The sequence below is a fragment of the Colossoma macropomum genome, unplaced genomic scaffold (assembly GCF_904425465.1).
Source record: "Colossoma macropomum unplaced genomic scaffold, Colossoma_macropomum, whole genome shotgun sequence".
Taxonomy (NCBI): Eukaryota; Metazoa; Chordata; class Actinopteri; order Characiformes; family Serrasalmidae; genus Colossoma; species Colossoma macropomum.
In genome coordinates, this window is record NW_023494800.1 from 5,684,324 (window position 1) to 5,698,332 (window position 14,009).

Below are 14,009 nucleotides of genomic sequence, written 5' to 3' on the forward strand. Positions count from 1 at the left end.
TGCTGTGTCTGATCCTCTCGTACCAGCGCAACACAAACTAACACACCGCCCCCACGTCAGTGTTACTGTAGTGCTGAGAATGAACCACCACCCAAATAGTACCTGCTCTGTGAGGGTCCATGGGGGTCTCGCACTCATATTCACTTACAAGATCAACAAAAACATTTTTGCATGCAGTTACAGTTTGTATAATCTCTATAGAAAAGCAATGACCAATAGAATGGGAGCACTGCGCAGTCGTGAATGAGCTTAAGGTCACTATGCACAGTGCCAAGTGTGGCCTACAGGGGAGTAAAGCCACCCCAGCATTGGGCTGTGGAGCAGTGGAACTGTGTTTTCTGGAGTGAGGGAGCTCTGTCCAATACCTTTGGGATGAGCTGGAGTTATCCAGAACTGACCATCCAACATCAGTACCTGATTTCACTAATGCTTAAGCAAATCCTCACAGCAACGTCCCAGCATCTAACGTAAAACCTTGTGGTAGTGTAAAGCATGTGTCCTTTACATATCAAATAAATAATGTTGCATTAATTTTTTCCCTTCTAGTTTAAAGTTCTATAATATATATATATATATATATATATATATATATATATATATTTATATATATATATATATATATATATATATATAGATAGATAGATAGATAGATACCAACTACAGCAAAAGTACAAATGATATGGCTTCAAGTCTTAAGAGCAGAGAATGTCCTCTTCTCTCAGAGCTGACTTCGACATCTAGTGTGAAATCCTCATGGTAAAAATAGCCAAGGCCATTTGAAAGCGCTCGGCTGCTACTGTTGAGAACTAGAGGAGCAACTTAGAAGTCCATTAACAGCAGCGTGTAATGATGAAGTTTAAAAAGAAGTGTGATGGTGCGATGCTGCGTGTGCGAGGATGTATGTAAGACAGAACTGCTGACAGCTGAGATTTGGGCTATACGCTCAGAGTGTCTAAGTGCATGTGTGAGAATGTGTGTAGCGTCATCCGTAATATGGGATACGCTGCATGGGGGTGTGTGCGAGCGTGTGAACGTCCTGGCATCATAGATGATGTGGGAGCAGCTGTGAAGGCCTTAAAATAGAGGTCTGTGTCAATCAGTTAAGATTAAAAGGCAGCCTACAGCTTCTAGCAACACGAGCTCAGACTGACACCTGCAGAAAAAGAGGCCAAATATGGCCTCGGAAGAACCAGAGACAGACATGGAGAGGGGCTTTACATTAGTGACACGTGTACTCATTTGAGTATACAGATATCTGAACTCTTGATCTGAAGAAGGCATGCATAACTATAAGGCATGCCAAATTTCCTTCGGGATCAATAAATTATTTATCTACCTACCTATCTATCTATCTATCTTGCAATAAAATATATATCAGGCATAACATCATGACCACCTCCTTGTTTTTACGCTCATTGCCCATTTTATCAGCTCCACTTACTATATAGGTGCACTTTGTAGTTCTACAGTTACAGACTGTAGTCCATCTGTTTCTCTGCATACTTTGTTAGCCCCCTTTTACCCTGTTCTTCAGTGGTCAGGACCCCCATGGACTCTCACAGAGCAGGTAGTATTTGGGTGGTGCTCATTCTCAGCACTGCAGTAACACTGACGTGGTGGTGGTGTATTAGTGTGTGTTGTGCTGGTCTGAGTGGATCAGACACAGCAGTGCTGCTGGAGTTTTTAAACACCTCAGTGTCACTGCTGGACTGAGAATAGTCCACCAACCAAAAATATCCAGCCAACAGCGTCCTGTGGGCAGCGTCCTGTGACCACTGATGAAGGACTAGAGGATGATTAGCTCATACTGTGCAGCAAGAGATGAGCTATCATAAACGCTCATGACACCATTTTTCTCTGACATAGCGTCTTGATACATTTGTGGGTAGAATGACAGCACGTTACAATAGCTAATTCTGTAGCTTAGAGAATATGGACCATTCTACTGAATTAGTTTCAACTGCAGTTCCTCAGTAAAAAATTATTTAAAAAAAACACAAAACGTTTTAGTCTGTAGGCGGGGCCTTATTTCAGCCACACCCCTGCATTTTAGAGCTGAGTCTGTGCTCCTGTCCCTCAAGGCCACAAGGTGTGCAGTTAGATCCCACTGTTATGAAGTAAATGTGTCCCAAAGTCTGAAAATCAGTGTGGAACATTAAGAACTGTCACTGCTGAAACAAATTTTCTGCAATTAAGAAATACTTTTTGTGTTTTAATGAAAAATATTCTGATTTTATGTGTGTATAAATGTTCAAAGCTGAGTTTGCTAGTCACGTAATGTTCTGCTCAAAATTAGCTAAAATTGTCACTGCCGAAACAGTCACTACCGAAACATCTGGTGAAGTTTTTGTAGTGTTATAACACTACAAAACTATAGAATGTATAATCATTTGTTTTAATGAAACAAATATAATTTAAGTATAGGGCAAATAAAAGCAAAAGGATTTTAGTCTAAAGCCCAAGTCAGTTAAACAAATATTTTCTGCTCTGACTTCGAACCAATAGTTTGACGTAGCTTAAATCTTTAAAATGGTGAAAAGGAACTCACCAGAGAAAGGTGCTCACATTTGTTCAACCAGCCTGACTTTGCAAGCTCTCTCATTATGTGAGCAATATGTCACTACAACATACACTGAGCTATAAAGTCTATATCATTTCACCCCAGAAAGTGTCATGATGCACCATATTGTCAGAAAAATCTATGTCACTTGACAAAGATGTCATGTCAACTTAGCACTGGCAAATACAGCCTCTATGACAAGTGACACCTACTGGAGCTAGAGGTTGGTAGTTGACTAATAAATCCACTAGTCAATGCTGTGGGCAGCAGTCGATTAATCAAGGGCAGTGTCTGAAACAGAGGCGTAGCCAAGGGGTGGCCAGAGCCACCCTGGAAGCATGGCCACCCTTCTGGCCACCCAATTACGGAATGTGTTACAGCTGAATACATGAGATGCATGTATAGCCTGTAGCGAGGTTAAAAGAACAACTTCTATGGCCTGTCTATATCTCCTAGTTCATCAGCTAGGCCTGTATCTCATTCTGAAAAGCTTATTGGCGAGCACATCCAACTGCATGCTACTAACATTTAGCATGATGAACAATCATTTGTTTCTATTCTGATACTGCATGGAAGCACAGAGAGCCAAAGACAGGTTAAATTCTCAGTGAGCGGTGAGATTCTGAGAGCTGTGGTAGCTTCAGCACTAGAACCAGCTCCGTTAGGGAACTACTATCAAAATACTTTCTGCCAAAGATTAATGGTCATGCAAGTGCTTAGAAATGTTTATGAAGGTCTATGTCAGCTGGCATGAAGGTTTTAAGTAGGTGTCATGTAACCTGCAGTATGGGGTTACTGTATTTACTGAATATTTACATTTGGCGGACACTCTTATCCAGAGCGACTTACAATTTTTACATAATTTTTACACAGCTGGGCAAAGGTAGTGTTAGGAGTCTTGCCCAAGGACTCCTATAGGTATAGTGTAGGGTCCTCGCCTGAGCGGGGGGATTGAACTCCAGTCTAGAAGACAGGGGTGTTAACCACTACACCATACAAACCCCCACTATACCAATGCACATATTTGCATTTAATGTCTGTGACTACATTATACTACAATACCTCAGCAACATCTGCCACATCTGTGTCATACAGGTGCTGAAGAAGCTGCCCATTGGCTTCTATTGTAAGTGAGTTTTCTGTTATTTTCAAAGTACAGGTAAACACAGGTTGAAATTACTGTCCGTGGTATCCGGCCATACCAGACAGAAGCAGCAGATGGAGATCAGGTTGAAAAACACTGGAGTATTCCTTTAACGCACACAAGCACAGCATGGTGATACATGCTAGATGCTCCTTCCTGAGAGCATAATTTATGTTTATGTATAATTTTGTGTGGGAGCCTTCAACAGCACTGCAAATCAAACTGACAGAGCTGTTCATGTGCCCTGCTGCTGAACCCTGCCTGTCACTCAGAGAAGGGGGGAGGGAAAGAGAGAGAAGGAAAGAGATGGAGGCTGGGGGGTGAACAGATATGACGGACAGATAATGAGGGGAGGTGACTGCTGGCTGAATCCATGTGAGCACTCTGGGAATAAGATGTTTGACTGGTTAGAGACACCTCATGAATGCTGTGCAAGCGAGAAAGGTCAGCATGGGTCAGAACTGTCACTCTTCAATATACAGAAGTGCATAAGAAAGACTGGACACCCTGACAATCTCCTGGAGTCCCTTTCAGACCATCATACTCCGTTTTTGATATTTACACCTCCTAAAATCCATCAAAGACAAACACTCAAGACACCAACCTTTGTACGGCTTGTCAGTTCAATTTTAATGTCAAGATTCGCTTCGCTTTCCTATTTTTTTTTCTTTTTGTTTTTAATACACTCTCTTCCAAAAGAACAGCTTTTATTGGAAGTCCCAAGAAAACACAGTAAATATCATATTGTTTATATCATATTACAAATAAGTGTTATATTAAACATCCAGCAAAATTTAAAGACAAGAGTATAACAAAGCATGTCTCAAAAATCGCTTATCAGACCTATCTGATAACTGTCTGGGTGTGGCCTAATATTCTGATTCGCATGCATCTGACACCAATCAGTCCTGTGTTCATGGCTCCCTAAAACCAACCATCTTAAAGAAGTTAGAGCAAAACTGCAGTGGCTGACTAAATAAACGGTAGGACAGAAGAATAAACAAACAAATGAATAAACACTGGGACAGGCGAATGAACGAACAGACGATCAGACAAACGGACGAGCGGTCAGAAAGATGAACGAGCGATCACTCAGACAAACAAATTAAATGAACAGTCAATCGAGTGAACAGTCAAACGAACGAATGAACGGACTACGTGCAGATGAACAGATTAGCCATCAGACAAAAATAAATGAAGGTTTCGAGAGACAAACGAGCAGTCAGACAGACGAATGAACAGTCAGACCGAAAAACAGACAGACAGTCAGACAGACGAACGAAAGAGCGGTGGGAGAACGAGTGTTCAAATAAACAAAACAGTGGAACAAATGGTCAAACGAATGAATGAATGGATTACATGCAGACAGATGAGCTGGCTTGAGAGCCCAGTTATGCCTGCTAGGTTCATTATTGCTTGTTAGCCTTCTCTCAGTAAGTTGTCCTGACTTGATCAAAGAGAAGGAGGCCGTTGGGAAACACTTCTGTTAAACTGCTGTGTGGGAAATGCAAACCACATCATTAGTTAGGGTAGTTCTTATGAATGTGCTACTCAAAATGAGGAAATCCCAGTTTACTTTGAAAGAGGAAAATTTTTGCAAAATAAAACATTTAGTGGACATTGGAAAGTTCACAATACATATTTTGCATATGAATTGGGGAGGAGTCCCTCATATACGTGAAATATCAAAGCCTCCAAGCCAGTGAAGTGCTGTCCAACGTGCCGAATGAGGGCGGGCCACGTTCAGCACCTCTGTCACTCTCTCACTACCCCCTCTCTCTAGCAGACTGAGCTCTCCCTTACGGAGGCGACACGCAGAACCCACCAGAGAACTGACAGAAACTCCCTCTGGCATCTCCTCTGGCTCTGCCGCTTGCCTCCACCCCACCTCAGAAGCAAGCCAAGCCGCACGTCTCTCTTTCTCTCACTCTCAAAAGACTGACACCTCAATTCATTCGCGTAAAACTCTTGGCTTGAACTCTGTAAACAGAAGTCCCTATTGAGGTTGCCGTACCATCATCTACACGTCTGTCGTGGCTTACGTTGCTCTGGGTCTCAAATGCACCCCACAGTATCCTGTGTTCCCACAAGAGCAAGATTAACCTACTTAGAAAGAAAACACTGAATTAAGGTTTAATAAAATGCACTGTAAACTCAACTTTCACTGGTTACTCTATTTAGACTGGAATAAATCAGCTCTCTCACAAACTACTTCAAAGGCTGCTTTACAAATAAGGAAGGTTAGCTGTGTAAGGAACAATTATGTAGCCAAATACGGTAACTGTTTGTTTCTAGCAGGCTTTCTAGTTAAGTCCCCGAACCATTTGGCTGACCATTCCGATCCATATTACTAAACCTCAAGCTTTAATAATCCCAATGTGGCTGCTGGCTGGAGAACTTTCTTCATTTGGATTCTCTTTTGTCATTTTTCTCTTCCCTCTGTACATTTGGTTGGATTTTTTCAGATGTCGGAGGGGCTTATAGTCAGATTGCATGACCAAGTAGGTGTACTAAGATGCAGTGTCTGAGATATTCACACTTCATGTCTCTTTCTCTTCCTTCCTCTCAGTTTGTGGACCGACAGTATGGCCAACAGATCCCACCGAAAACACTTTCTGCAGTCCTGAGGGTCGGTTTTTTGCGGCTGATGTTGAAATTACACTTCTCGGTTTGACCCAGGGGGAGAACCAAGCCTGAAGTTCAAGCTTTTTAATGTTGAAATCTGTCAATTTCGATGTTTCCGTTCAAAACATTAGACCTCTACTTATTTCCAGAGTAACACTTCTGAACTCAACACCACTGAACCACAGCAGTCAGTTTCACATCCCAGTCGTCTCCTCACTCCTGATCAAAGGAGAAGCCACTAAACGCCACATGCTTACAAGAGAGGTTTGAAAGCTTTGGGATGAGAGGAGAGGCTTTTACAGAGCTAGCACGGATTATGTAATAAGGACTTCCCAGAGACAAGCACAGAGGGAATGAACAGCTAGAACTTGTGCGAACTCATGTAGCTCCATCAGCTCAGCACACTGGCTCTGGGATTCAGCCTGAAAAAACCCTCAATCAGTGTTTCCACAAAGCACACCGTCTCCATTCAGTGTGTGTATGTGATACTCCCACACTCTGACGCCAGACTACAGAACGATTCCCTTGAGAATGTGGTGCTCGTGGATGTGCGTGTGTGTTTTACTCACTGGCCACCCCTGACGCCAGGCCGTACAGCAGCCCACCTCCGTCTGCCTCCGCTTGGAAGAGATGTGCAGCAGGAGGACACTTCTCCTGCCGGATGAAGTTATACAGCAGGGTCTTCACCAAACGACTCGTTAGAGCCAGACTAGAGAGAGAGAGAGAGAGAGAGAGAGAGAGAGAGAGAGAGAGAGAAAGAGAGAGAGAGAGAGAGAGAGAGAGAGAGAGAGAGAGAGGAGTAAGGATCATTACAGTATAGCAGTAACCCTGCCTGCATATTTTTGTGTCTTCCCTATTCTAACTACAGACATATCTTAGGAAGGAGTGATTTTTATTCATCTTAAAAAGGGAAATCCTTAATTCATAATTCAATTTAGAGCGGTTTGATGTTGAACAGTTCATTATTGAGAAACTGACATAAATCTAACAAAACAACCAGGGAACGTTCACCTCTTCTGAGTTTTTATATATAACTTTGATAAACAGAGGTAAATCTGAAAAAACAACTTTTCGTCGGGGGCTACTTTGCCTTACAATGCCTTCCATGTACCTCTTCACCGTGGGTGTGCATCAAATTCTCCGGATGTCTGGTTTCTATCGTCCAACATCTGTACCTGACCTCACTAATGCTCTTGTGGCTGAATGCAGTCAAATCCTTACAGCAAATGTTCTAACATCTAGTGTAAAGCCTTCCCAGAAGAGTAGACGCTGGTAGTGAAGAAAAGGGGGATAAACTCCCTATTAATGTGCTTGATTTCAGAAGGATTTACATAGCAAATAAACTTAGAAATAGCATTATTAATGGAAAAGAGTAGATAAAACAGCAGGACAGCTACTTTTTTGCATCGCCTTATCCTTTTCAACTCCTTGAGACCACCGGTGGTTCCAAAACGCGCTTCGTCATATTCTTCATAACTTTCATATTTCATAAGCTACATTCTAAAGGTGGGGGTCATATGAGAGCCGTAACTGTCTTCTTTCCAGTCAAATAGATGGGTGATGTAATTTTAAACCCTTATAATAAAAGAAGCTGAACTGCATTTTTTTTTTTTTTACTGAAAGTCGACCCATTTTTCCACAAATCTGGGCTATAAACTATAAACAGATGGCGTCTCTTCAGTGATCTGCTCTGTAAAAATGATTTTTATAAAATAATACAAAGAGCGTCTAAGATTTTTGGCTTTCAGCAGTAAATTGTAAGCATATAGCAATATGTGAGATCATAAAACACATTCGGTTAATTTGAGGGGAGCTTTTACAAAAAAAAAGTAAATAAAAATAAATAAAATAAAAATTTACAGTTATTTCATGCAGTTACTGAATAATTAACCTTATGAGTTGGTCATGTAAATTCAGATGGACAAACGAAAAAATATACCCTGGTCAATAAGAGGTTAGTTAGGTCAGTTATTAATTTAATAATTACACACTGATCATTTTTTCCTCCTTGGAACACTATGTTGTACCTTTTTTTAATTCTAGTTTATATGGACAAACACATTCAAAACCAAACCTTCTTTTGTGCTTCATCTTCAGCAGGTCTGTCTATCGGAACCTATTGCGGCTTCACGCGTACAGTTAAAACAAACAATAAACCCGGGAACTGCTGTTTACTGAAAATGAAATTAAATGTAATTAACGTTTTTCAACTGATGGCACTGGTTGAGCAATTTTTTATTTATCAATTTAATGGTAAACAGTTAATAGAGTCTAGAGTCTAGTCTAGTTTAGTCTAGAACACACTGCTGAATTGTAAGGCCTATGTGCGTACATGAGCGACTGAGAGAATGAGAAAAAAATTGTGTATCAAAAGAGAAATTCTATGCCTTAGCGAGCGAGTGTGTGTGGTGTTAGGAGACTTTCCTGCGTGCCCTGGCCGGCCTCCCGGTGGACTTCAGACATACAGTCATAGCGCAATTCGCAAAACAAAAGCAACCAAAAAAACAAAGGCCAACGACCACAGACCATTACACCACTTCAAAACAACTCAGACAGACTGACTACACAACACCGGCTTTCAAACAGCTTTCACAATGTACAGTTACACAATTCAACAGCAAAACTCAGCACTGAAGGTTACATTAAAACCTGACTGAGACGGGCTACGCAACACAAACAATTCATCAACAGCGTTCTCATAACAACATCTTCTGTTCTCTGCCCTTAATGTTGCATTAAAGCCAATCCCGAACGGACCACCGGAGTGGAGCTGGCTAGCCGGCATGCTGTAATCATGGCTGAATGCTTTTGCTTTTTCACGAAATGTGGGAATGATTCTGATAAAGTAAGTGTGGTTCTGGATCCAAGCTGATTTGGGCTTTTTTTCTGCTCCATGAAGCCAGTGCTACAACGCCAAAGGCCAGAAAGCCTTAACAGACTGAAATAAAAAGGCCAGTGAAGCTGAAGTTCACCCACTGACTGGTTAGAAAAATAATGAGGGCTGCTGTTGGAGTGGTAGAAATAATTTCTCTCTCTCTCGCTCTCTGAACAGCATTATATTTTAATTTTCTTTTTCAATAAGATGGCCCTGAAGGCCTCAGCATACTTCTTGCAGAGACGATGTTCGCCTGGCTTCAGTGAACAATATGACGTAAATCGCGGAGAAAACAAAGAACTGCAGATGTTGTGCGGACGAAGACGCTACGCGGCAAAGCCTCTGATTGGGCGGTAAAAAAGAAGCGTGCCATTAAACAAAGATAGACAACTTTGAGGAGCTTCGGCTTTGGCAGACACAGTAAGATTTCACCGTGAAACGCCCGTTTGTTAAATAAACAATGAATACTTCATAAATGTAAGATGTTATAACTCTGTTATTTGGTAGAACTAACTAGTACTAAGCACCAAAACATACAGGTTGTCTTATATTTAGGTTCACATGAGGACGAGGCTAAAGTTGGCTTTCTATTCACCAGCTTCTTGTTCGATTTTTCCTGTTCCACCTTAAATGGTGGCGGTATTCAGAACTCAAACGCCGCCACGGTTAGAACTTTGAAAGAATCGTTTTCCAGCAGTCATGAAACCTGTCATAAAATGTCACAGCAACGTGGAGCGTCCACAACAGGCAACACGAAACCGCAGAAAGTATGTGAGCTTATAAGCTCGCAAAGGCGCTTTCGGCTTCGCACAACCCTCGAAAATCGCGTTTCGCAAGAAGAGGCCTTGAGAAATTAGCAGTAGGCAATCGCAGTGGGAAGTTTTTAAAACTTTGCGTGCTTTGTTAACACCGCTGAGCCAATCATGACCACCTGCCTGACATACTGTTGGTCTTCCATGTGCCAACAGAACAGGTCTGACCCATAAGACCTCTGAAGGTGCCCTGTGGTATCTGGCACCAAGACGTTAGCAGCAAATCCTTTAATTCCTGTAAGTTACGAAGTGGAGCTGCTGTGGATCCGACTTCTTGTTCCAGCACATCCCACAGATCCTCGATTGGACTAAGATCTGGGGGATTTGCAGGGCAGGGTAACACCCTGAACTCTTCAGCATGTTCCTCAAACTATTCCGGAACAAAGTGTGAAGCGTGGCAGGATGCACTTAAAATAACGTCCACGTGAATTGCCTGACCCAGGACTTTCCCGCAATTAAAAAAAATATTACCTAGAGCATCACACTCCTTTCACCAGCTTGTCTTCTCACAGTGCCATCCCTTCCCCAGCACCATCCACGTGATGCAACAGAAAACAGGACTCTTCGGACCAGACAACCTTCTTCCGTTGCTCCAAGGTTCCGTTCCGACCCTCACGTGCCCACTGTAGGAGCTTTCGACAGTGGACAGGGGTTAGCATTGGCACTCTGACCAGTCTGCGGATACACAGCCCCACAGACAGCAGACTGCAATGCACTTTGTGTTGTGAAACAATCCTTTCGTAATATCATTAGACATTTCTGTGACTTGTACCACAGTAGCCACAAGTCTATCCCTTCTGACGGCCTTCGTTGCCCTCGTGCATCGATGAGCCCTGGACGCCTAACACCTTGTCGCCAGTTCATGACTTGTTCCTCCTCGGACGACTGCTGATAGGTACACACCACTGCCGAACGGGAGCACCCGACAAGCCTTGCCATTTCAGAGATGTCTGACAACGATAATGATCTGGCCCTGGTCAAAGATGCTCAGGTCATCAAACCTGCCCATTTCCCCTGTGTCCAACAAGTCGACTACAGGAACTGGCTGTTTGCTTACCGTCTAATATTTAACAGACCTTGACACGTGATGTTTTTAAGAAATAATCAACATTAGCCACTTTATCGGCGAGTGGTCATGTTTTGGCTCATCAGCGTGCTTCACAATTCTGATTTGTTTCATTGAAACAGTCAAAATGAAATGAAGCCTCGTTAGACAATGTTTTCTTTTGGAGGCAAAGTTTGCATTAAATTAAAAGTACATGTAAAGTCATGTTCGCAGTGTTACTGTTATGCCCCGGGATGGCATGTATGCTTTTTTTTTTCTTCTTCTCCCCCAGTGTTTTTTTTTTCCCTTCCATTTCCATCTACCAATCTTCCTAATAGCAGCAACACAACGTTCAGCTGGCTGTGTCGATGGCGTTCAGCTGGTGTACTCATCCTCCAATTGGAATTCAACTGCTGTACCCTCATCCTCCAATCGGAAGCACTGCTGACTGAATGGGGGCGGGTGTTTGGAGATAAAAGGCTTAAAAGGAAGGTATAAAGGGGTGACAGCGTTGTGTGTCTGTGAGGGCTTTAGGTTGCTGGCAGTTTGGTGATTTACTGTGCTGTTGTTAAGATTGTCGGCAGGTGAATTTCTGCCCTGGCCTTGCTTTGTTCCTCTCTCACTCTCTCGTCATTGCTTTCCTCAGAGCGCGATGAGTGGACAGGCAGTTTGGGCGCACCTTTACATCTAACATGGTTGTATCGCTTCATACAGACATTTTTGTGCAGGTAAGCTCCAATTAGGCAGGTTAGGAGTTTCATTCCTTTCATCCCTTTGGCATCGTCCACAGTCCACCATTGCTGCTGGTCTTTTACACAGTATCCTTACTTCCAGCGTTCTTTATAAATTAACCTTGTTAGCCGGTTATGATTCACACTATTGCCAAGCTGGATGTTTTCTTTTTATTCATTTTCAAATCTCCTTTTCCTATTTCACTACAACACCTTTATAGGCGATTGTTGTGCAATATTGTATTATACCCCTATTTCTGGAAAGTAAAGCATTGTCTAGGAGTTATTCCCATTGTTTGTGTCTTTCCCTTCCACCCCTCATCACATACTCCACGTTACTTCCCCTTTGCCCCTAGGTACAATTACAGGGGCACATAACAGTTATTTTGCATTGTGGAGCATCAAGTTAGTAGCCAGGATGTTGTGGCCACTGGCTAGCCAGTGCTCACTTCTTCTGCAACTTTGTGCAGTTCACACTCGACATTTTGCATCCCTTTTTTTGTACCACTTGACAAAAGTGAGCATAAAATGCTTCTTAATTGTGGAGATCATGCCTCCCTTCTAATCAAGGCTTAATTCTGGATTTCCACACTCTGCAGTGTCAAGCAGATGCCCTATAACTGCCCTCAAAGCCAAGCCATGGCAAAGTACACAGGTCGTCTAACTACAGCTTTGCTGACTGAGATCTGTGAGGTGAACTTCAAGGCAAATTTGACGATGCTAATGAGACCTCTGAATGAACTTAAGTCCCACTCTTGATTGGAACAGCTGCTGAATTAATGAAGACACTTATTTCCATTCAGAACGGCAGGATCCTGTCAATGGCCGTCTGTCTCTAACAGTAAGCTGGCATAGGAAATTTCAGACGACATCTATTTTTGGCTTTATGTGCTCCAAAGGCCACGTCAAGGTCACCTTAGCGAAACTAAACTTATTCTCAAAAAATAGACATTAACACATTCCGCCGCTACTTTATGAACCATCAATGTCCCAATGTCAGTTTGTACATTTACAAATAAACACACAGATATGACAGATTTTTGGATATTGTTTTTGATAACTTACTAACTGACTAAAAAAAACTGCCATTCTATTATACAGACACTGAGCCCTACTAAAGGCCCCTTACTCATAGACCCATGCCAGGGTCGCAATGATTCGCTGTCTTTGGAAATATGCAACTACAAGATGCTTGTATAAACATATAACAAAACAACCATTTTGACAAATTGCAATCCTTTATAGGAAGTGTAGGGGGCAATATGGCTTCTTTCATTGCACCATAAAAGAAGACAACACTTTTTACGGTGCTAATGCCAAAATTAGTATTACATACACCGATCAGGCATAACATTATGACCACCTCCTTGTTTCTACACTCATTGTCCATTTTATCAGCTCCACTTACTGTATAGGTGCACTTTGTAGTTCTACAGTTACAGACTGTAGTCCATCTGTTTCTCTGCATACTTTGTTAGCCCCCTTTTACCCTGTTCTTCAGTGGTAAGGACCCCCATGGACCCTCACAGAGCAGGTACTATTTGGGTGGTGGATCATTCTCAGCACTGCAGTAACACTGACGTGGTGGTGGTGTGTTAGTGTGTGTTGTGCTGGTACGAGTGGATCAGACACAGCAGTGCTGCTGGAGTTTTTAAACACTGTGTCCACTCACTGTCCACTCTATTAGACACTACCACGTCAGTGTTACTGCAGTGCTGAGAATGATCCACCACCCAAATATTACCTGCTCTGTGAGGGTCCATGGGGGTCCTTACCACTACCTTGTCAGTCCACCTTGTAGATGTAAAGTCAGAGACGATAGCTCATCTGCTGCTGCACAGTTTGTGTTGGTCACCTCTAGTCCTTCATCAGTGGTCACAGGACGCTGCCCACAGGACGCTGCCCACAGGACGCTGTTGGCTGGATATTTTTCGTTGGTGGACTATTCTCAGTCCAGCAGTGACACTGAGGTGTTTAAAAACTCCAGCAGCACTGCTATGTCTGATCCACTCAGACCAGCACAACACACACTAACACACCACCACCACGTCAGTGTTACTGCAGTGCTGAGAATGATCCACCACCCAAATAGTACCTGCTCTGTGAGGGTCCATGGGGGTCCTGACCACTGAAGAACAGGGTAAAAGGGGGCTAACAAAGTGTGCAGAGAAACAGATGGACAACAGTCTGTAACTGTAGAACTACAAAGTGCACCTA

At 42.7% G+C, this 14,009-nt stretch overlaps 1 protein-coding gene across 1 annotated transcript in view; it reads right to left on the reverse strand.

Annotated features, from left to right (window-relative positions):
- Nucleotides 1-14,009, reverse strand: part of dym (dymeclin) — a 168,318-nt gene that overhangs the window by 116,647 nt on the left and 37,662 nt on the right. The window contains exon 8 of the mRNA XM_036589130.1: nt 6,899-7,038. Within this exon, the coding sequence (XP_036445023.1) occupies nt 6,899-7,038 (140 nt within the window). The remainder of the gene's footprint in view (nt 1-6,898; nt 7,039-14,009) is intronic.